This window comes from Carcharodon carcharias, chromosome 12, assembly GCF_017639515.1.
Source record: "Carcharodon carcharias isolate sCarCar2 chromosome 12, sCarCar2.pri, whole genome shotgun sequence".
Classification (NCBI taxonomy): Eukaryota; Metazoa; Chordata; class Chondrichthyes; order Lamniformes; family Lamnidae; genus Carcharodon; species Carcharodon carcharias.
This window is the reverse complement of record NC_054478.1, coordinates 499,087-522,263: the sequence shown is the minus strand read 5'-3', so window position 1 is coordinate 522,263 and position 23,177 is coordinate 499,087. Positions and strand designations below refer to the sequence as shown.

Below are 23,177 nucleotides of genomic sequence, written 5' to 3'. Positions count from 1 at the left end.
ATTCCTGAATTCAAACTGCCTCTCGTTCTCGTAAGCTTAAGATTCATCAACTCCTAACCAATCGAGGTATTAGAAATATAATTTATCCCAGCACAGCCCCCAATTGTTATGACCCGATGCAGTTGGTAAAGCGGAGTTATTTAAAAATCCCTGAGGGAAACTTTAAACAAGTGTCATAACCTATAATTTTAAATGTTATGTTTGAGATGTGACTCTAAATTCAGGAATCAGACCATCAGTTCTCGAGGTTTTACACGAAACTAAATGAAACATTTTATTAATTTACACAGGTTAAAAATATATATACACATGGCTACAAATTACTACTATCATGACTTTTAACAAATTCCCAAACTAATCTCCATTAAGGTAACTGCAACCCATAGACTTAACCAGACACCAAGCAAAGCATTTTCACCTTACGAATTCAAAATATGGTTCTTTCACTTTGGTTGCTGTGGAGCCAGTTGGAGGCTTACAGCTGCCTTTTGATCTTACATGGTCTCTGCTCTGCACACCCGAAAACTACTGAAGTTATACCTACCAACACTGATTGAATTCAAATTCTCATTGTCTCACCAGCCTCTTTGAACTTCATCTTTTAACAATGAAACCCCTTTCATAGTACCAATTTTATTAGTAATATAAACATATTGCTTGGTAGCTGCTAGAAAGGTGTCAGTTTTCACCCTACTTCTTGAATGCTCTATTCAAAAAATGCAAACGCACGCTATCTCTCTTACATATCAAAACTAGTACATGTCAAAGCACCCAGACTAGCTGGCTTTAATTCAATTAAGGCCACAGACTAAACCTCTATTTTAAAAGAAAAATATTTTCCAAAATATTATATACATTAATAGCTTCATGATAAATGTCTCTGCCATTTCCTCATTCCCTGTGATAATTTCTCCTGTCTCTGTTTCTAAACTACGCCCTCTTGCTGTTGCTATAAGGATTTATGGAGGTCGAAGGTAATATATTTTTATGGGTATAGGATTGGTTAAAGGACAGAAAGCAGAGAATAAGAATAAATGGGTCTTTTCAGGTTGCCAGGCTGTTACCAGTGGCACGCCACAAGAATCAGTGCTGGGTCCTAAGCTATTTTATAATCTATATTAATGATTTAGATGAAGGGACTGATTGCAATATTTCCAAGCTTGCCGACGATACAAAGCTAGATGGGAAACTAAGCAATGAGGAGCCACAAAGGGCAGAACTGTCCCAAGGGCTTCAGGACCCCAATGTCAGAGCCTAATTGGCCAGCTCCATGCTCACTGTGGGCTACCATACTGCTGGCCCAATCAGAGTGCTGGCAGCTTTGGAGCTTTGACTGCCCCACTGGGAGAGGTGGGCGCTACTAAGGCAGGTCTGAGAATGTGCCTCAACATGGAAGCGCACTTGGAGGCATAAAAATAATTAAATCATTTAGAGGGGTGAAGGCGGGAAGCCCATCATTTCAGAGGAGGGAGTTATTTACTGAATGGCAGAGCAGGCTCAGAGGGGCTGTTTGGTCTACCTCTTTCTTTAGATAAAAGTAAAATTTTATAGATGCTGAAAATCTGAAATAAACCAAAAAACTCTGAAAAAACTCAGGTCAGGCAGTCAATGACCTTTCATCCGTATTGCTGATGGGAGATTGCAGATATGGAAGTTCTAATCCTCAATACTGATATACTTCACTTTGAGGAGAAAATACTGGTTACAAACAGCAATCATTATTTATGATTTTTATTAGAAGTATATATAAAGTTTTCCAACAATTACCTGACATTGTTTTAACTTCTGTTATAATGAAACTTGAATAAGTCCCACAAGCACATTGGGTTTGGTTTGGAAGGAGCAGTGGAGACACGACTGTTCCCAACCCCCCATCCTCACCCATTTCAACTCGCCTTCTCCCACACGCCTTCCCACCACCTCTTGCTGGGAATGCGCTGGGAGATCTGCCTCATGATCAAAGTATAAAAACAGTACGCACTCTTAGACGGAAATTATTATAAATTATACTGGTTCACACTGAGGTGCATCAGGCATGTGCAGACTGAACTCATGCAGGGCTTTGGCTAAATTTCCAGTTTCAAATCAATGCTCACTATTTTCCAAAATACTCCTCAATACGTCTCTTTTTAAAGGGGCTCTCTGAATTGTTAGTTTGTTGGACATTTCCAGAGTTGGTGCCAGTGCTAGTGCTGGAGCTGTTTCCAGTGTCGGTGCCAGTGCGCAGGTGAGAATCCAAACAGACGTCAGCAGCCTCAAGCAGAAGAGCTTCATCATCTGTGCTTTCAGAGTCAGCAAAAGTCATTTGGAAAAAGTCAATCACTTTTGCCTGCCTCGGACCCTACAGATAAACATAATCCTTGTTAAAAATCACCAAATAATTTGAGTGAAAGTGACCAAAAATCAGGAGTATGACACAAGTGAAACATCCCAAATCCATACAGCAAAAGAAAACCCCCATCCTCTCAGTATCCAGACAGCTGACCCTTATAGCTGAACAACCTCACCAAAATCAGCACAGGCTGCACTAGCATCTGCAAACCTGCCGGACTGTGTGGCACAAAGTAAAGCCCCCTCTACACTGTCCCCATCAAACACTCCCAGGACAGGTATAGCACAGGGTTAGATACAGAGTAAAGCTCCTTCTACACTGTCCCCATCAAACACTCCCAGGACAGGTACAGCATGGGGTTAGATACAGAGTAAAGCTCCCTCTACACTGTCCCCATCAAACACTCCCAGGACAGGTACAGCACGGGGTTAGATACAGCGTAAAGCTCTCTCTACACTGTCCCCATCAAACTTTCCCAGGACAGGTACAGCACGGGGTTAGATACAGAGTAAAGCTCCCTCTACACTGTCTCCATCAAACACTCCTAGGACAGGTACTAGGCTAGATGAGGAAAATGCTGAGTTGACAAATCAGTTACATACTCGATGAAAATAATCTGTGGTTTCAGTCTCTGAAAAGTTGTTTTCTGACAGACCGGCTTCTCCAAGAATCTTCACCTTTTCCTGAATTATGGGCCTGGAGAGATATTTAAAGGAGAGATTAGTGAATGGCAGCAGGGCGATCTGACAGCAGCTAATACACAACTCTCCTCGTGTTCTTCCTCAGCTCTATTGCCCCTGACTAACCCTTCCCTGCACCAGCCCTTGCCCCCAATGCCTGAGTTCTGATCCAGACTCCTCACACACTCTCTTATTCAACTTTTTCTGCCAGTGAATCTCTGCTTCCTAGACTATAACACCTTCTCCTGTACTCCACCTGTCCTGTCCTGTGGCTACCGAGATCGTTGATGCATTGGTTTTAATTTTCCAAAATTCACTAGATTTGGGGAAGGTTCCATTAGATTGGAAAATAGCGAATGTGACTCCTTTACTCAAAAAGGGAGAGAGACAGAAAACAAGAAACTACAGCCAGTTAGCTTAACATCTGTCATAGGGAAAATGTTAGAAGCTGTTATTAAAGATGTTATAGCAGGGCACTTAGAAAAATTCAAGGCAATCGGGCAAAGTCAACATGGTTTTGTGAAAGGGAAATCATGTTTAACCAATTTATTGGAGTTCTTGGAAGGAGTTACATATGCTGTGGATAAAGGGGAACCAGGAATTACATAGATTTCCAGGAGGCATTTTATAAGATGGCTCATCAAATGTTGTTGCAGAAAATAAAAGCTCATGGTGTAGGGGGTAACATGTTGGCATGGATAGAAGATTGGCTAACTAACAGGAAGCAGAGAGTTGGCATAAATGGCTCATTTTCCCATTGGCAGGATGTAATGAGTGGTGTGTCACAGGGATCAGTGCTGGGGCCTCAACTCTTTACAATTTATATAAATGACTCAGATGAAGGGGCCAATGGTATGGTTGCTAAATTTGCTGATGACATAAAGGTAGATAGGAAAGTAAATTGTGAAGAGGATGTAAGGAGGCTACAAAAGGATACAAATAGGTTAAGTGAGTTGGCAAAGATCTGGCAAATAGAGTACAATGTAGGAAAATGTGAGGTAGTCCATTTTGGCAGGATGAATAAAAAAAAAGTATATTGTTTCAATGGTGAGAGATTGCAGAGCTCTGAGATGCAGAGGGATCTGAGTGTCCTAGTGCATGAATCGCAAAAGGTTAGTATACAGATACAGCAAGTAATTAGCAACGCCCACAACTCTTTCTCCGGTACATCAATGATTACTTCAGTGCTGCTTCATGCTCTCGTCTGGACCTGGAAAAATTTCATCTGCCACTTGTTTGTCCTGCTTGCGACCCTTAATGTCCCCATTAGCACATTCCTTAGATAATATCACCACCATCAACACCCCTTTGTCCTTTTGTCTATGACATCTTTGGCAATCTCTTCTTTGCCTCCACCTATCACTGGCCCTATCCAGCTCTACCTGTCCCATCCCCCTCTACCAGCTTATATTTCATCTCATTTTTCCATTTCCTTAGTTGTGATGAAGAGTCATACGGACTCGAAACATCAACTGTATTCCTTTCCACAGTTGCTGTCAGACCTGCTGAATTTTTCCAGCTATTTTTATTTTTGCTTCAAGATTAACTGACTTAAGTGCACTAGGTACTTCCTTGAACTCAGGAAAGAAATTTGCTTCTCACAGATGTGTTAACCGTTAGAGTGCAAAGATATTCAGAAGCTTGATGTAGACATTTTCAATAAGACTGGGATTGCACAGGGAGGTGTAACGAACTGAAGCACATCCTGATGCAATTGGAGATTTTAACACCGTGTTTCTGTTAAGATTCCTATGATTCTCTGAGAGTATTCAAAGCTTTATCCGACCATCCATCAGCGGGTTGACACTCCCAGCTGATATATGATCGGTCAATCCGCTGTTGATTCCTCACCCTAGACACTGCCCTAAGTGTTGGAAAACACCATTTGAAATATTAGAAAATGGGACAGGAAAAATCTGTTAAAAGAACAAAAATAAGCTGCTTTGAATGTTGCTCCAATCATTAATCCCTTTCTTAATGGTTCTGTTCCTGCCCCTGTCCTTCACAGTAGCTTCCTGAAGTTGGGCAGGGGGTCATTTACACAGTCATTTCATTTCCCATGGTATTGGCATGGACTAAAATATCAAACACGTTTAAAAAAAATACTAATTGGAATATTTAAATAATCTTTTATTAGTCCCTAATTATTTGTGTTTTCTTTGTTCTATGACTATTTATTTAGGAATTGTTTTCTCTGATGTATTTTTTGAAATCTCACTGCGGACTAGATGAAGAAAGTGCAATGGGCCACATGTGGCCCCTGGGCCGGGGTTTCCCCGCCCCTGGTTAATTGGGAGGGCAATTGAATACAAGAGTAGCGATGTTAAGCTTCAGGGCACTGGTGAGACCACATCTGGAGTACTGTAAACAGTTTTGGTCTCCTTATTTAAGGAAAGATGTAAGTACTTTAGTAGCATTTCAGAGGTTTACCAAATACCAGGAATGGGCAGGTTGTTTTATGAAGAAAGGCTGGATAGGCTAGGCTTGTATCCACTGGAGTTTAGAAGAGGCAACTTGATTAAAACCTTTAAGGGGTCTTGACAGGGTAGATGTGAAGATGTTTCCTCTTGTTAGAGAATCTAGAACTCAGGACACTGTTTAAAAATAATGGGTCGTCCATTTAGGACAGAGAGAGGAAAATTGTTTTCTCTCAGAGGGTTGAGAGACTTTGGAATTCTCTTCCTCAAAAGGTGGATGAGGCATAGCCCTCAAATACCGTTAAGACACAGGTAGATAGATTCTTGATAAACAAGAGGGTGAAAGGTTATCAGCGGTAGGCAGGAATATGAGGTTAAAATCAGATCTGCCATGATCTTATTGAATGGCAGAGCAGGCTTGTGGGGCCGAGTGACCTACTCCTGCTCCTAATTCGTATGTTCATATGTGCTGGCCCTTCCCCTGGTGTCCTGTTTGGAACTTATTTCAAGTTTCTGAAATCTGTCCTTATAATTTTAACCTGGTACAATTCGGGTGAATCTACAAAGTGTTTTCAGCAAGTAAATCGAATTCTGGGTACTGCACTTTAAGAGGGATGTGAAGGCATCATCAAGGGTAAAAACATTTTAAAAAAATTTATTCATGGGATGTGAGTATGGCCAGGCCAGCCATTATTATCCATCCCTAGTTCAGAGGGCATTTAAGAATCAACCACATTTCTGTGGGTCTGGAGTCATATGTAGACCAGACAAGGACCTCAGATTTCCTTCCCTAAAGGACCTTAGTGAACCAGATGGGTCTTTACAACAATCGACAATAGTTTCATGGTCATCATTAGACTTTTAATTCCAGATTTTTATTGAATTCAAATTTCACCATCTGCTGTGGTAAGATTCGAATCTGGGTCCCCAGAACATTACCCTGGGACTCTGGAATACCAGTCCAGTGACAATAACACTATACCACCACCTCTCCCTGGAGGATATTTACAGAATATAGTTCCAGAGATGAGGAACTTCTGCATACATTGGAGAAGCTGGGGCTGTTATTCTTGGAGAATATTGAGAGAAGATTTGACAGAGATGTTCAAAATCATGAGGGGTCTGGACAGAGTAGATAGGGAGAAACTGTTCCCATTGGAAGAAGGACCTGGAATGAGAGGTTACAGATTTAAGGTAATTGGTAAAAGATGCAATGGCAACATGAGGAGAAACTTTTTCACACAGCGAGTGGTTAGGATCTGGAATACACTGCCTGAGAGTGTGGCGGCGGCATTGTCAATTGTAGCTTTCAAAGGGAATTGAATAATAATTTGAAGCGGAAAATTTTGCGGGGCTATGAGGAAAAGGCAGCTGGGGAATGGCGCTAGGTGAGTTGCTGTTATGGAGTTCTGACACAGAAACGATGGGTCGAATGGCCTTCTTCTTTGCAGTAACCATTCTATGATTCCCGCTCACTGTGTGACTGAACCCTGAGGGTTGTGTTGAGTTAGTTTATGTGCAGGCAGCATCCATAGAAAATAGGAGCAGGAGTAGGTAAGTTGGCCTTTCAAGCCTGCTCCATCATTCAATATGATCATGGCGGATCCTCTATCTCAATGTTGTACTCCCACTCGCTCCCCGTACCCCTTCACGCCTTTAGAGTCCAGAAATCTATCTATTTCCTTCTTAAATATATTTGGTGCTTGGCCTCCACAGACTTCTGTGGTAGATGTTCACCCTTTGAATGAAGAAGTTTCCCCTCATCTCAGTTGTAAGTGGTCTACCCCGTATCCTGAGACTGTGACCCCTTGTCTAGACTCCACCAGCCAGAAGAAATATCTTTCGTGCAACCAGTCTGTCCAGCCCTGTCAAAATTTTATACGTTTCAATGAGATCCCCTCTCATTCTTCTAAACTCCAGCGAATACAGGCCTAGTTGGCCCAATCTCTCCTCGTGCAACAATCCTGCCTTCCCTAGAATCAGTCTGGTGAACCTTTGCTGCACTCCCTCTATGGCAAGTGTATCCTTTCTTACGTAAGGAGACCAAAACTGCACACAATATTCTAGGTGTGGTCTCACCAAGGCCCTGTACAGTAAGACATCCTTGCTCCTATACTCAAGTCCTCTCGCAATGAAGGCCAACGTACCATTTGCCGCCTTAACTGCTTGCTGCACCTGCATGCAAGGTTTTTCAGTGATTGATGTACAAGGACATCCAGGTCCCTTTGTACATCAGCATTTCCCAATCTATCACCATTAAAATAATACTCTTCTGTTTTTCCTACCAAAGTGGATAACTTCACACTTATTCACATTATACTGCGTCTGCCATATATTTGCCCACTCACTCAACTTATCTAAATCGCCTTGAAGTCTCTTAACACCCTCCTCATCACTCACATTCACACCAAGTTTCGTGTCGTCAGCAAACTTGGAAATATTACACTTGGTTCCCTCAACCAAATCATTGATATATATTGTGAATAGCTGGGGTCCAAGCACTGACCCCTTCAATACCCCACTAGTCACTGCCTGCCACTCTGAAAAAGACCCATTCCTTTCTGTTTTCTGTCTGCTAACCAATTCTCAATGCACGTCAATATATTAACCCCAATCCCATGTGCGCTAATTTTACACACTGACCTCTTATGTGGGACATTATCAAAAGCTTTCAGAAAATCCAAATACACCACATCAACTGGTTCTCCTTTATCTATTCTGCTAGTTATGTCCTCAAAAAACACCAGTAGGTTTGTCAAACGTGATTTCTCTTCCATAAATCCATGTTGGCTTTGTCTAATCCTATTGATAATTTCTAAGTGTTCTGTTATCACATCGTTTACAACAGACTAATATTTTCCATTCTACTGAGGTTAGGCTAACTGGTATGTAATTCGCTGCTATCTCTCTCCCTCCTTTGTTTAAATAGTGGGGTTACATTCTTCACCCTCCAATCTGCCAGGACTGTTCCAGAATCCACAGCATTTTGGAAGATGAAAACCAACGCATCCACTATTTCCACAGCCACCTCCTTTTGTGCCTTGGAATGTAGATTATCAGGCCCTACCGATTTATCGGCTTTCAGTCCTATTAATTTCTCCAGCAATATTGTTTTGGTAATACTGATTTCTTTCAATTCCTCTTTCTCACTGGACCCTTCATTCCCTAGTATTTTTTAAAAATTCATTCAAGGGATGTTGGCTTCACTGGCTGGGCCAGCTTTTATTGCCCATCCCTAATTGCCCTTGAGAAGGTGGTGGTGAGCTGCCTTCTTGAACCGTTGCAGTCCATGTGGTGTAGGTACACCCAGTGCTGTTAGGGAGTTCCAGGATTTTGACCCAGCAACAGTGAAGGAACGGCGCTATATTTCCAAGTCAGGATGGAGGGGAACTTCCAGGTGGTGTTCCCATCTATCTGCTACCCATGTCCTTCTAGGTGGTAGTAGGTTTGGAAGGTGCTGTCTAAGGAGCGTTGGTGAATTCCTGCAGTGCATCTTGTAGATGGTACACACTGCTGCTACTGTGCGTTGATGGTGGAGGGAACGAATGTTTGTGGATGGGGTGCCAATCAATCGAACTGCTTTGTCCTGGATGGTGTCGAATATCTTCAGTGTTGTAGGAGCTGCACTCGTCATGGCGAATGGGAATTATTCCATCACACTCCTGACCTGTGCCTTGTAGGTGGTGGACAGGCTTTGGGGAGTTAGGAGGTGAGTTACCTGTTTGCATGATTCCTAGTCCCTGACCTGCTCTTGTAGCCACAGTATTTATATGGCTAGTCCAGTTCAGTTTCTGGGCAATTGTAACCCCCAGGATGTTGATAGAGGGGGATTCTGTGATGGTAATGCCATTAAACATCAAGGGGCTATCGCTGCATTTGGACATGGACTGCTTCAGCATCTGAGGAGTTGCAAATGGTGCTGAACATTGTGCAATTATCAGCGAACATCTCCACTTCTGACCTGATGATGGAAGGAAGGTCATTGATGAAGCAGCTGAAGATGGTTGGGCCGAGGACATTACCCTGAGGAACTGCTGCAGTGATGTCCTGCAGCAGAGATGACTGACCTCCAACAACCATAACCATCTTCCTTTGTGCTAGGAATGACTCCACCCAGCGGAGAGTTTTCCCTCTGATTCCATTGACTCCAGTTTTGCTCGATGCCACACTCGGTCAAATGCTGCCTTGATGTCAAGGGCAGTCACTCTCACCTCACCTCAGGAGTTCAGCTCTTCTGCACATGTTTGAACCAAGGCTGTAATGAGGTCAGGAGCTGAGTGGCCCTGGCGGAACCCAAACTGGGCATCAGTGAGCAGGTTATTGCTAAGCAAGTGCTGCTTGATAGCACTGTTGATGACCCCTTCCATTACTTTACTGATGATCGAGAGTAGACTGATGGGGCGGTAACTGGCTGAGTTGGATTTATCCTGCTTTTTTTGTAAAGGACATACCTGGACAATTTTCCACATAACAGGGTAGATGCCAATCTTGTAGCAATACTGGAACAGCTTGGCTAGGGGTACGGCAAGTTCTGGAGCACAAGTTTTCAGTACTATTGCCGGAATATTGTCAGGGCCCATAGCCTCTGCAGTATCGAGTGCCTTTAGGTGTTTCTTGATATCACGTGGAGTGAATCAAATTGGCTGAAGACTGGCATCTGTGATGCTGGGGACCTCCGGAGGAGGCTGAGATGGATCATCCACTTGGCACTTCTGGCTGAAGATTACTGCGAATGCTTCAGCCTCATCTTTTGCACAGCTGTGCTGGGCACCTCCATCATTGAGGACGGGGATATTTATGGAGCTACCTCCTCCAGTGAGTTGTTTAATTGCCTACCACCATTCACAACTGGATGTGGCAGGACTGTAGAGCTTAGATCTGATCCGTTGGTTGTGGGATCACAGAATCACAGTGCAGAAGAGGCACTTCGAGTCTGCACCGACATGTGAGAAAGACCTGACCTACCTACCTAATCCCATTTACCAGCACTTGGCCCATAGCCTTGAATGTTATGACGTGCCAAGTGCTTATCCCTGTCTATCATTTGCTGCTTATGCTGTTTGGCACGCAAGTAGCCCTGTGTTATAGCTTCACCAGGTTGACACCTCATTTTTAGGTATGCCATTCTGCACTCTTCATTGAACCAGGGTTGATTCTTTGGCTTGATGGTAATGGTAGCATGGGGGATATGCTGGACCTTGAGGTACAGATTGTGTTCGAGTATGATTCTGCTGCTGTTGATGGCCCACAGCACCTCATGGATGCTTAGTTGCTAGATCTGTTCGAAATCTATCCCATTTAGCACAGTGATAGTGCCACACAACATGATGGAGGGTATCCTCAATGTGAAGATGGGACTTCGTTTCCACAATGACTGTGCGGTGGTCACTCTTACCAATACTGTCATGGAAAGATGCATCTGCGGTAGGCAGGTTGGTGAGGATGAGGTCAAGTATGTTTTTCCCTCTTGTTGGTTCCCTCACCACCTGCTGCAGACCCAGTCTAGCAGCTATGTCATTTAGGACTTGGCCAGCTCAGTCAGTAGCGGTGCTACCGAGCCACTGAAGTCTCCCAACCTGAGTACATTCTGCGCCCTTGCCACCCTCGGTGCTTCCTCCAAGTGATGTTCAACATGGAGGAGCACTGATTCATCAGCTGAAGGAGGGCGGTACATGGTAATCAGCAGGATCAGCAGGTTTGACCTGATGCCATGAGACTTCAAGGGGTCTGAAGTCCATGTTGAGGACTCCCAGGGCAACTCCCTCCCGACTATACCGCCGGTGGGACAGGACATACCCATGGATGGTGATGGTGGAGTCTGGGTCATTATGTGTAAGGTCTGACTATGTCAGGCTGTTACTTGACTAGTCTGTGAGACAGCTCTCCCAATTTTGGCCCCAGATGATAGTCAGGAGGACCTTGCAGGGTTGACAGGGCTGCAATTGCCGTTGCCGTTTCTGGTGCCTAGGTCGATACCGGGTGGTCCGTCCAGTTTCATTCCTTTTTTTGTGTCTTTGTAGCGGTTTGCTACAACTGAGTGACTTGCTAGGCCATTTCAGAGGGCATTTAAGAGTCAACCCCATTGCAGTGGGTCTGGGGTCACATGTAGGCCAGACTAAGTAAGGACGACAGATTTCCTTCCCTAGTGAACCAGATGGGTTTTTACAACAATCAACAATGGTCATCATTGGACTTTTAAGTCCAGATTTTTATTGAATTCCACCATCTGCTGTAGTGGGATTCCAACCGGGTTCCCCAGAGCATTACCTGGGTCTCTGGATTACTAGTCCAGTGACAATACCACTATGCCATCACCTCCCCCACATTTCTGGGAAGTTATTTGTGTCTTCCTCTGTGAATGGCTCCTCCATTATTGAGGATGGGGATATTTATGGAATTACCTCAAGTGAGTTGTTTAATTGTCCACCACCATTCACAACTAGATGTGGCAGGACTGTAAGAGCTTAGATCTGATCCATTGGTTGTGGGATCGCTTATCCATGTCTATCACTTGCTGCTTATGCTGTTTGGCACACAAGTAGCCCTGTGTTATAGCTTCACCAGGCTGACATCTCATTTTTAGGTATGCCCTTCTGCACTCTTCATTGAACCAGGGTTGATCCTTTGGCTTGATGGTAATGGTAGCATGGGGGATATGTTGGGCCTTGAGGTACAGATTATGTTCGAGTATCTGCCATTTCCTTGTTTTCAATTATAAATTCTCCCATTTCAGACTGCAAGGGACCTACATTTGTCTTCAGTAATCTTTTTCTTTTTACATACATAAGAAGCTTCTACAGTCTGCTTTCATGTCCCTTGCAAGTTTACTCTCATACTCTATTTTCCCCTCTTAATCAATCTCTTGGTCCTCTTTTGCTGAATTCCAAACTGCTCTCAATCCTCAGGCTTGTTGCACCGATTCATTATGATCATGGCTGATCATCCAACTCAATAGCCTGCTCCTGCTTTCTCCTCATATCCTTTGATCCTTTTACCCCAAGAGCTATATCTAACTCCTTCTTGAAAACATACAATGTTTTGGCCTCAACTACTTTCTGTGGTAGCAAATTCCACATGCTCACCAGGGTGAAGAAATTTCTCCTCATCTCAGTCATAAATGGTCTACCCCGTATTCTCAGACTGTGACCCCTGGTTCTGGACTCCCCCACCATTTAGGAACATCCTTCCTGCATCTACCTTGTCTAATCCTGTTAGAATTTTATAGGTTTCTATGAGATCCCCCCCCTCATTCTTCTGAACTTCAGCGAATATAATCCTAACTGACTCAATCTCTCCTCATATGTCAGTCCCACATCCCAGGAATCAGTCGGTTAAACCTTCGCTTAGTTTTTGTCCCTTAGTGTTTCTCAGCTCTACGCATAGATTCCACATCGTCGGAGCTAATATCTTTCCTCGCTATTGCGTTAATTTCCTCTTTAACCAGCAATGCAACTCCACTGCTTTTTCCCTTTTGTCTGTCCTTCCTAAATACTGAATACCCCTGGATGTTCAGTTCCCATCCCTGGTCAACCTGCAGCCATGTCTCTGTAATCCCGACTATATCATACCTGTTTACATCTATTTGCGCGGTTAATTCATCACTTTATTGCGAATGCTCCTCGCGTTAAGGCACAAAGCCTTAAGGTTTGTCTTTTTAACATTACTTGTCCCGTTCCCGTTATTTTTCACTGAGGCCCTATTTGATTCTTGCCCCTGAATTCTCTGCCTATCACTTTTCTTATTCCCCTTTCTGTCTTTTGTTCTTGTCCTTGATTTCCCTTCCTCCCTTTTGTTCTTGTCCTTGATTTCCCTTCCTCTAACTCCTTGCATAGGTTCCCATCCCCCTGCCATTTTAGTTTAAACCCTCCCCAACCACTTCAGCAAATATTCCCTCTAGGACATCATTCCTGGTCATGCCCAGGTATAACCTGTCCAGTTTGTACTAGTCCCACCTCCCCCAGAACAGGTCCCAATGTCCCAGAAATCTGAAAACCTCCCCCTCACACCATCTCTTCAGCCATGTATTCATCCGATATATGCTGCTATTTCTACTCTGACTAACACGTGGCACTGGTAGTAATCCTGAGATCACTACCTTTGAGGTCCTACTTTTAAACTTACTTCCTAACTCCCTATATTCTGCTTTTAGGACCTCACCCCATTTTTAACCTATGTCATTTGTACCACGACCACTGGCTGTTCACCCTCCCCCTTCAGAATGTCCTGTAGCCGCTCTGAGACATCCTTGACCCTAGCACCAGGGAGGCAGCATACCATCCTGGAGTTTTGTTTGCAGCCACAAAAATGCCTATCTATTCCCCTTACAATTGAATCCACTATAACTATTGCATTCCCACACTTTTTACTCTTCCCCTGTGCAGCAGAGCCAACCGTGGTGCAACGAATTTGGCCGTTGCTGCTTTCTCCTGAGAGGCCATTCCCCTCAACGGTATCCAAAGAGGTATACCTGTTTTGTAAAGGAATAGCCACAGGAGATTCCTGCACTGCCTGCCTAGCCCTCCTGCTCTGGCTAGTGGTCAACAATTCCCTTCCTGCACTTGGATTCTTAGCCTGTGGTGTGACCACCTCTCTCTATGTGCTACCCACGATACTCTCCGCCTCGCCGGTGACCCCAGCTGCCGCTTCAGCTCTGAAATCCGGGCTTCCAGAAGCTGCAGCTGGAGACACTTACCGCAAACATGCTGGCCCCGGGCACTGGAAATGTTCCTGGCTTCCCACATAGAGCAGGAGGAGCACACCACAGCTTTGAGCTCTCCTGACATGACTTATCCCTTTAAATTAAATCAAACCTTTTAGAAGATACTTAACATCAAATAATATCAACTACTCGAGGGCCCTTCCTCCCTGCTCCTCGTTGTTATAGAATATAGCCCTTACAAATGATGAAATACAAAATAAGGCCTTAAAAACTATAAGCAATAAAAGTAGTAAATACTTACCAGGCCATACTCACAGAATCACAGTGCAGAAGAGGTCCTTCGGAACACCAAGGCTGCACCGACACATGAGAAAAACCTGACCTAGCTACCTAATCCCGTTTATCAGCACTTGGCCCATAGTCTTGAATGTTATGCTGTGCTAAGTGCTCATCCAGGTAATTTTTAAAGGATGTGAGGCAACCCGCCTCCACCACCCTCCCAGGCAGTACATTCCAAACCGTCACCACCCACTGGGTAAAAAAGTTTTTCCACACATCCTACTAAATCTCCTGCCGCTCACCTAGAACATGTGCCCCCTCATGACTGACCCTTCAACTAAGGGGAACAACTGCTCCCTATCCACGCCCCTCATAATTTTGTAAACCTCGATTAGGTCGTCCCTCAGTCTTCTCTGCTCCAACGAAAACAACCCAAGTCTATCCAACTTCTCTTCATAACTTCAATGTTTCATCCCAGGCAACATCCTGGTGAATCTCCTCTGCACCCCCTCCAGTGCAATCATATCTTTCCTATAATGTGGCAACCAGAACTGCACACAGTACTCCAGCTGTGGCCTCACCAAGGTTCTATACAACTCCAACATGACCTCCCTACTTTTGTAATCCCTCGACTGGTAAAGGCAAGTGTCCCATATGCCTTTTTCACCACCCCACTAACATGCCCCTCTGCCTTCAGAGATCTTTGGACACACACGCCAAGGTCTTTTTGTTCCTCAGAACTTCCTAGAGTCATGCCGTTCATTGAATACTTCCTTGTCAAATTACTTCTTCCAAAGTGTATCACCTCTCACTTTTCAGAGTTAAATTCCATCTGCCACTTATCTGCCCATTTGATCATCCTGTCCACATCTTCCTGTGGCCCAAGACACTCAACCTCATTGTTAACCACCCGGCCAATCTTTGTGTCATCTGCAAACTTACTAATCCTACCCCCCACATAATCATCTATGTCTATGAATAATAGGGGACCCAGCACAGATCCCTGTGGTACGCCACTGGACACTGGCTTCCAGTCACTAAAGCATCCTTCTGTCATCACCCGCTGCCTCCTACAACTAAGCCAATTTTGAATCCACCTGATCAAATTATCCTGTATCCCATGTGCATTTGTCTTCTTTATAAGTCTCCCATGTGGGACCTTGTCAAAGGCTTTGCTGAAATCCATATAAACTACATCAACTACACTACCCTCATCTACACACCTGGTCACCCCCTCAAAATATTCAATCAAATTTGTTAGACATGACCTCCCTCTGACAAAGCCAAGCTGACTATCCCTGATCCAACCTTGCATATAAGACGTAGAAGAAGCAGTAGGCCATTCGGCCCATCGAATCTGCTCCACCATTCAATGAGATCATGGCTGATCTGATAATTCTCAACTCCACTTTCCTGCCTTTTCCCCATAACCTTTGATTCCCTTGTCTTTTTAAACGTTTTTACTCATTTTTTTGTACAATGGCCCTATTTGCTGCTAGCGCTTGTTGCCCTGCCTTCCACTTTTGCTTTCTACTTTTCTGTCTTTCATTCCTATCTTGTTTCCCTCTCTTGTGTCTCCCTGCTCAGGTTCCCATCCCCCTGCCAGTCTAGTTTTAACCCTCCCCCACAGTACCAGCAAATACCCCTGTGAGGATATTGGGCTGGGCCTGCTGGGGTTTTATTTTTATTGATTCGCCGGATGTGGGCTTCACTGGCTGGGCCAGCATTTATCGCCCATCCCTAGCTGCTCTTGAGAAGGTCATAAGACTATAAGACGTAGGAGAAGGAGAATCTGCTCACCATTCAATGAGATCATGGCTGATCTGATAATTCTCGAATCCACTTTCCTGACTTTTCTCCATAACTCTTGATTACCCTTACTGATTAAAAATGTCTATCTCAGCCTTGAATATACTTAACAACCTAGCCTCTACAGCCCCCTGTGGTAATGAATTCCACAGATTGACTACCCTCAGAAGAAATTCCTCCTCATCTCTGTTTTAAATGGGCACCCCCTTACTCTGAGGTTATGCCCTCTGGTCCTAGACTCTCCCACAAGGGGAAACAACCTCTCAGTATCTACCCTGTCAAGTCCCCTAAGAATCTTATATGTTTCAATAAGGTCGCCTCTCATTCTTCTAAACTCCAGTGAGTACAGGCCCAACCTACTCAACCTCTCCTCAGCTGCCTTCCTGAACTGCTGCAGTTTATGTGGTATAGGTACACACACAGTGCTGTTAGGGAGAGAATTCTAGGATTTTGACCCAGCGACAGTGAAGGAACGACGATATATTTCCAAGTCAGGATGGTGAGTGACTTGAAGGGGAGCTTTCAGGTGGTGGTGTTCCCCTCCATCTGCTGCCCGTGTCCTTCTAGATGGCAGTGGTCGTGGGTTTGGAAGGTGCTGTCGAAGGAGCCTTGGTGAATTCCTGCAGTGCATCTTGTAGATGGTACAAACTGCTGTTACTGTGCATCGGTGGTGGAGGGAGTGAAAGTTTGTGGATGTGGTGCCAATCAAGTGGGCTGCTTTTTCCTGGAAGGTGTTACGTTTCTTGACTGTTGTGGGAGCTGCACTCATCCAGGCAAGTAGGGAGTATTCCATCACATTCTTGACTTGTGCCTTGTAGAATGTGGACAGGCTTTGGGGAGTCAGGAGGTGAGTCATTAATTGCACGATTCCTAGCCTCTGACCTGCTCTTGTAGCCACAGTATTTATATGGCTAGTCCAGTTCAGTTTCTGGTCAATGGTAATAACCCTCAGGATGTTGATAGAGGGGTATTCAGTGATGGTAATGCCATTGAACATCAAGGTGCAACCCATCTAGCTTGTACAGGTCCTAACTTCCACAGAATCGGTCCCAATGCCTCAGGAATCTAAATCTCTCCCTCCTACACCATCTCTTCAGCCACGCATTCATCTGGTCTATTCTCCAATTTCTGATCCTGCTAGCTCGTGGCACTTTGAGTAATCCTGAGATTACTACTGCTTTTTGTTATTTCCTCACACCCTATATTCTGCATTCAGGACCTCATCCCTCTTTTCACCTGTGTCATTGGTACCGATATGGACCACGAGCTCTGGCTGTCCACCATCCCTCTTCAGAATGTCCTGCAGCTACTCATTGACATTCTTGTCCATGGTACAAGGGAGGTAGCATACCATCCTAGTGTCATGTCTGCGGCCAAAGAAACATCTATCTGTTCCCCTTACAATAGAATCTCCTATGACTATTGCTCTCCCACTCTTTTCTCCCTCACCTTACCCATGCAGCTGTGCCACTTGTGATGCAACAGACTTGGCTCTTGCTGCAGTCCCCTGGGAAACCATCTCCCCCAGCAGTATCCAAAATAGAAAATCTGTTGGAGAGGGAGATGGACACAGGGGACTCCTGCACTACCTGCCTAGTGCTTTTACCCTGTCTGGCAGTCACCCATTCCCTTTCTTCCTGTGCCCTCTTTACATGCGGTGTGACCACCTCAATATCCGTCCTATCCACAAAGATCTCATCCTTGTGGATGCTCCACAGTGACTCCAGGTGCAGCTCCAGCTCCAAAACATGAATCTTGAGTAGATGCAGCTGGCAATACTTACTGCACACGAGGTCACCCTGGACACTGGAAGTGTCACTGACTTCCCAAAATTAAAGAGCTCAGTTTCCCATCAAGAGTCAAGAAAAGTAAAAGGCAATTAATGAGAAGCTGGACAGAGCCAGTTTGGGTTGAAAGGGCGAATGAAGGGAGTTAACATTGCCAGGAGGACTCCCTCTCACTGTCTCTGTGTCACATGGACAGCGTGCTACCCACTCCACTTACCAGAGATAATCGTCAGCAGTGCCTCGGGCCACTAAGTAATGAATATCCACACAGTTTGACTGGCCGATGCGATGAGCTCGATCTTCAGCTTGAAAAAGAATCTGAGGGCAAAAAAAAAAGTGACCTGTCAGAGGAGGAGTGAAACCAGCAGCCCTGAACACCACATCTAAATGCAAACAACTGCCCAGCACATTAAGTGGAACTGAACTCCAGGTATACAGTCGAACCAGACAACGCTCCATGACCCACAACCTATTCACAAGGTGTCTCTCTCTCATCCAGCTCGCTATCCATGCCCTTCAGGAAGGCTGTGGTTTAAATTCCCACTCCAGAGATTTGCGCATATAATCCAGGCTGACTCTCCCTGTATATTTTATGCAGAGTAGCTTATATAAGAAACATTGCTTCATTTGAGTGTAGTTCATTATGCACCCGATATGATTAAAGAAGTCTTTCCCGTTAATATCCTTCACTGCAGTCAAAATAAATATTAATAGAATACTAATGTAAAAGGCAACTATTCGAGTGAAACACTGCAAAAAGGTTTAAACTGTCCCTATTAAACTGGATTCGCACTTACACCAGGGTTCCAGAAAAGCTCCGCAATGACCACTAGATCAGCAGAGGACAGAGTCAAGCCCATGTTGGCTGCAGTGATGGACAACACAGCTACACAGCGCGTCTCAGAGAACTGGAACCGGTCACAGAGAGACTGACGATCAGAGGAGGAAGTGGAGCCATCAATACGGATAAATGCGACTGTCTGTGAACAAAACCAATTATATCATTCAAGCTTAGGTTCATAAAATCATACATCACAGAAGGAGGTCATTCGTCTCAGTGTGTCCTGTAAAGTGTGGATCCCAGAATTGGACATAATACTCAAGCAGGGGTCTAACCAGTGATTTATAAAGGTTTGGGATAATTTTCTTTCTTTTGTATTGTTACAAAAGAACAGGACAGGACGGAGGCTAATTTAAACAGTCCTGATTTCTCTTCTCATCACCCGTCCATAAACAGAAAGATATTTTGAATTACTTCCCCCTTTTATAAGCAGTGGCAGTTTCCTAATCCCTCAGTCTTGCTGTGATCAAAGTCCAATGGAGGCTGGCAGGATGAACTGGTGCTGGATAAATCATTTTTCCTGCAGAGATGACTTCCATGATGAGATAGGCATGCAGAAGTGAATCAGTCTTGTAGGCAATTGTACAATGTACCAGTCGAAACTGTGTAGAATGGGCCAGGTATTCAAACCTGGACAGAGCCCCTTTTAAGTGCTGCTGCTTGGTAGATGGAAAGATGGCAGGCTGAACTTTGCAGCTCCACAAGGCAACATTACTGGTTTCACCAGTTAGTTGGGGGGGAGTCACATGACTCCCATCTCTCCACTTTGGCTTTGACAAAGGGTGTGTATCCTTTGTCTGAGTCCCTGAGATTGTTAGTGTTCTAACTATCAAGTCTTATAAGGGGGCTGTAGGGTCCTTTGTCATAGCAGACAAATCAGCACCAGTTGGCCAGGCCTGGTTTATGAAATGTGGATGGCCTCTGTATAATTCCCTTTGAATTTGGTCTCTACAATCCACAGGGGGTCTCTTCAGAGATAACAAAGTGCAAATTTCTCTGATAGTACCAAATAGCCCCCTTTTGTTCAGGGTCACAGACAGACAGAGCTTCAGCCATTTTAAAAGTCTTTGTCCAGTTTTTAAAGTTTTAGAAATTAGCCATGAGGATATCATAAAAATATAGAATTTGAGGTCTTAGCCCCCTATTCCTTTATTAATAAAGCCAAAAGTCCCATATGCTTTTTAACAGCTTTCTCAACTTGTCCACTCAGCTTTTATGTACATTCCTCTCAGGTCTCATTGTTCCAGCACCACCTTTAAAATTGGGGTATTTCATTCATATTTCCTCTATTCATACATCACCTCACACTTCTCTGCATTACATTTCATCTGTCATATGTCTTCCAGTCACCAGTCTTTTTCTCAGAGGTCTGTTACAATCCGCTTCACTTGTTTTTTTTAAATTCATGGGAGCTGGGCATTGCTGGCTAGGCCAGCATTTATTGCCTATCCCTAATTGCCATTGTTCAGAATGCATTTAAGAGCCAAGCACATTGCTATGGGTCTGGTGTCACATGTAGGCCAGACCAGATAAGGACAGCAGATTTCCTTCCTTCAAGGGGATTAATGAACCAGATGGGTTTTTACAATCGACAATGGACAACTAGACTTTTAATTCCGGATTTTTATTGAATTCAAATTCCACCATCTGCTGTGGCGGGATTTGATGCTGGGTCCCCAAAGAATTAGCCTGGATCTCTGGATTACTAGTCCAGCAACAAGACCACTACGCCATCGCTTCCCCAACGGGAGAGGTACTTTGGAGGGATGGTGGTGTAGTGGTAATGTGACGACTGCTAATCCAGAGGCCCAGGCTCAAATCCCACCTTTGCAGCTGGTGGAATTTAAATTCAATTAATAAAATCTTAAACTGAAAAATATTCTATCATCATTGTCTTAAAAACCCGTCTGGTTCACTAATGTCCTTTGGGGAAGAAAATCTGCCATCCTTACTTGGTCTGACCTATATGTGACTCCAGACCCACAGTAATGTGGTTAACTCTTTACTGCCTTTCGAAATGACCTAGCAAGTCACTCAGTTCAAGGGCAATTAACAATGGGTAACAAATGCTGGCCTTGCTAGCGACACCCACATCCCATGAAAAAAAAGAAAATGGTGTCCTTATACATAAATTACAGCTTGCAGGGGCAGAAAGCAATGAGAAAAGCAAATGGTTCTTAGACTTTATTATGAGGGGGTTGCAACACAAGAATCACATTGTCATTGTAGGACAAGGGAAGGTCATTTGGCCCATCAAGTCCATGCCGGATCACCTTAGAGCAATCCAGTCAGTGTCATTCCCCCACTCTAGCCCTGGAAGTTCATCTCCATCGAACTTCCTTTTGAGATCATTGATCGTTTCCACTTTCACCACCCAAGGGCAGCAAATTCCAGTTCATTACCACCCACTGCGAGAGTACGCAAAGTCAAATATATAGGGCATTACTGAGATCACACCTGGAGTACCATGTTCATTTTTGAAATGGAAACTTAGCAAAATTTACAGCCCAGTAGGCCCTTCAGCCCATCATGTCTGTGCCAGTTGTGAAAGAGTGAGTCAGCCGATCCCCACCTTCCAGTTCTTGGTCTGTAGTCCTGCAGTTTACAACACTGCAAGTAAATATCCAACTGTTTATCTTACATTAATAGTCCGCTCCAAACTCTGTTCCCTAGTACCTATTCGTCATAGACTCAGGGATGTTTACAGCACTGAAGGAGGCCATTTGGTCCATCGTGTCTGCGCCAGTTAACAAAGACCTGGCTACACAAATCACATTTTCCAGGATTTGGCCCATAGCCCTGCAGGAGGCGATAACAATGCAATTGAATATCTAAATGCTTCTTAAATGTTATGAGAGTTTCTGACTCAGCCACTCTTTCAGTGAGTTCCAGACTCCCATCACCCTTTGGGTGAAAAAATTTCTCCTCAACTCCCCTCTTAGCCTTCTACCCCTTATCTTAAATCTATGCCCCCTGGTTATTGACCCCCTTGCTAAGGGAAAAAATGCCTTCCTATCCACCTTATCTATGTTCTTCATAATCTTATACACTTCTATCAGGTCCCCTCTCAACCTCACTGCTCCAAAGAAAACAACCCCAGCCTATCCAAGCTCTCATCATAGCTCAGACCCTCCAGCACAGGCAGCATCCTGGTAAACCTCCTCTGCACCCTCTCCAGTGCAATCACATCCTTCCTATAACGTGGTGACCAGAACTGCACGCAGTACTCCAGTTGAAGCCTAACCAGCATTTTGTACCGTTCCAGCATAACCTGCCTGCTCTTGTATTCTATGCCTCGACTAATAAAGGCAAGTATCCCATGTGCCTTATTAACCACCTTATCTACCTGCCCTGCTACCTTCAGGGATCTGTGGATATGCACACCAAGGTCCCTCTAATCTTCAATACTTTCCAGGGTCCTACCATTTATAGTGTAATCCCTTGCCTGTTAGCCTTCCCCAAGTGCATTCATTACCTTACATTTTTTCAGGTTGAATTCCATTTGCCACTGCTCTGCCCACCTGACCAGTCCATTGATATTCTCCTGCAGTTTACGGCTATCTTGCTCCCTGTTTACCACCCTATCAATTTTCGTGTCATCCACGAAATTCTTGATCGTACCCCCTACATTTAAGTCCAAATCATTTATGTACACCATAAACAACAAGGGCCCCAGCACCAAGCCCTGCGGGATCCACAGGAAACAGAGTTCCAGTCATTGAACCATCCCTCTACTATACTTTCTGCTTCCTGCCTCTCAGCCATTTTTGGATCCATAAGTGCCACTTTGCCTTGGATCCCATGGGCTCTTACTTTCTTGAGTCTGCCATGAGGGACCTTATCAAAAGCCTTGCGAAAGTGCATGTAGACTACATCAAATGCATTACCCTCATCAACACTCCTCGTTACCTCCTCAAAAAACACGATCGAATTCATCAAACACATCCTTCCCTTAACAAATCCATGCTGACTATCCCTGATTAATCCATGTCTTTCCAAGTGCAGATATATTCTGTCCCTCAGAATTCTTTCTAGTAACTTCCCCACCACCGAGGTTAGACAGACTGGCCTGTAATTTCCTGGTCCATCCTTTTCTAACTTTTTTAATAATGGGACAATGTTTGCAGTCCTCTGGCACCTCACCTGTGGCCAGAAAGGATTTGAAAATTACTACCAGGGCCCCCTGATATCTCTTCCCTTGCCTCCCTCAACAGCCTGGGATACATATCATCTAGGCCTGTGGATTTATCTACTTTTAAGGCCACCAAACCTGCTAGTACCTCCTCTCTCTCTATGTTAATTTCCTCTAATATTTCATAGTTCTCCACCCTGATGTCTACTTGCATCTTCCTTTTCCATTGTAAATACCGACA

At 44.4% G+C, this 23,177-nt stretch overlaps 1 protein-coding gene across 3 annotated transcripts in view; it reads right to left on the bottom strand.

Annotated features, from left to right (window-relative positions):
- Positions 1-1,715: 1,715 nt before the first annotated feature.
- smarcal1 (SWI/SNF related, matrix associated, actin dependent regulator of chromatin, subfamily a-like 1) overlaps positions 1,716-23,177 on the bottom strand; it is a 101,241-nt gene continuing 79,779 nt past the window's right edge. For 2 of the 3 annotated variants that reach the window (XM_041201198.1, XM_041201200.1), the window contains 4 exons: positions 18,761-18,943; positions 18,181-18,281; positions 2,935-3,028; positions 1,716-2,341 (listed from right to left, as the gene is read on the bottom strand). In XM_041201198.1, coding sequence (XP_041057132.1) covers positions 2,096-2,341; positions 2,935-3,028; positions 18,181-18,281; positions 18,761-18,943 — 624 coding nt within the window. In that variant the 3' untranslated portion in view covers positions 1,716-2,095. The remainder of the gene's footprint in view (positions 2,342-2,934; positions 3,029-18,180; positions 18,282-18,760; positions 18,944-23,177) is intronic. The other variant, XM_041201199.1, reaches the window with a different exon arrangement.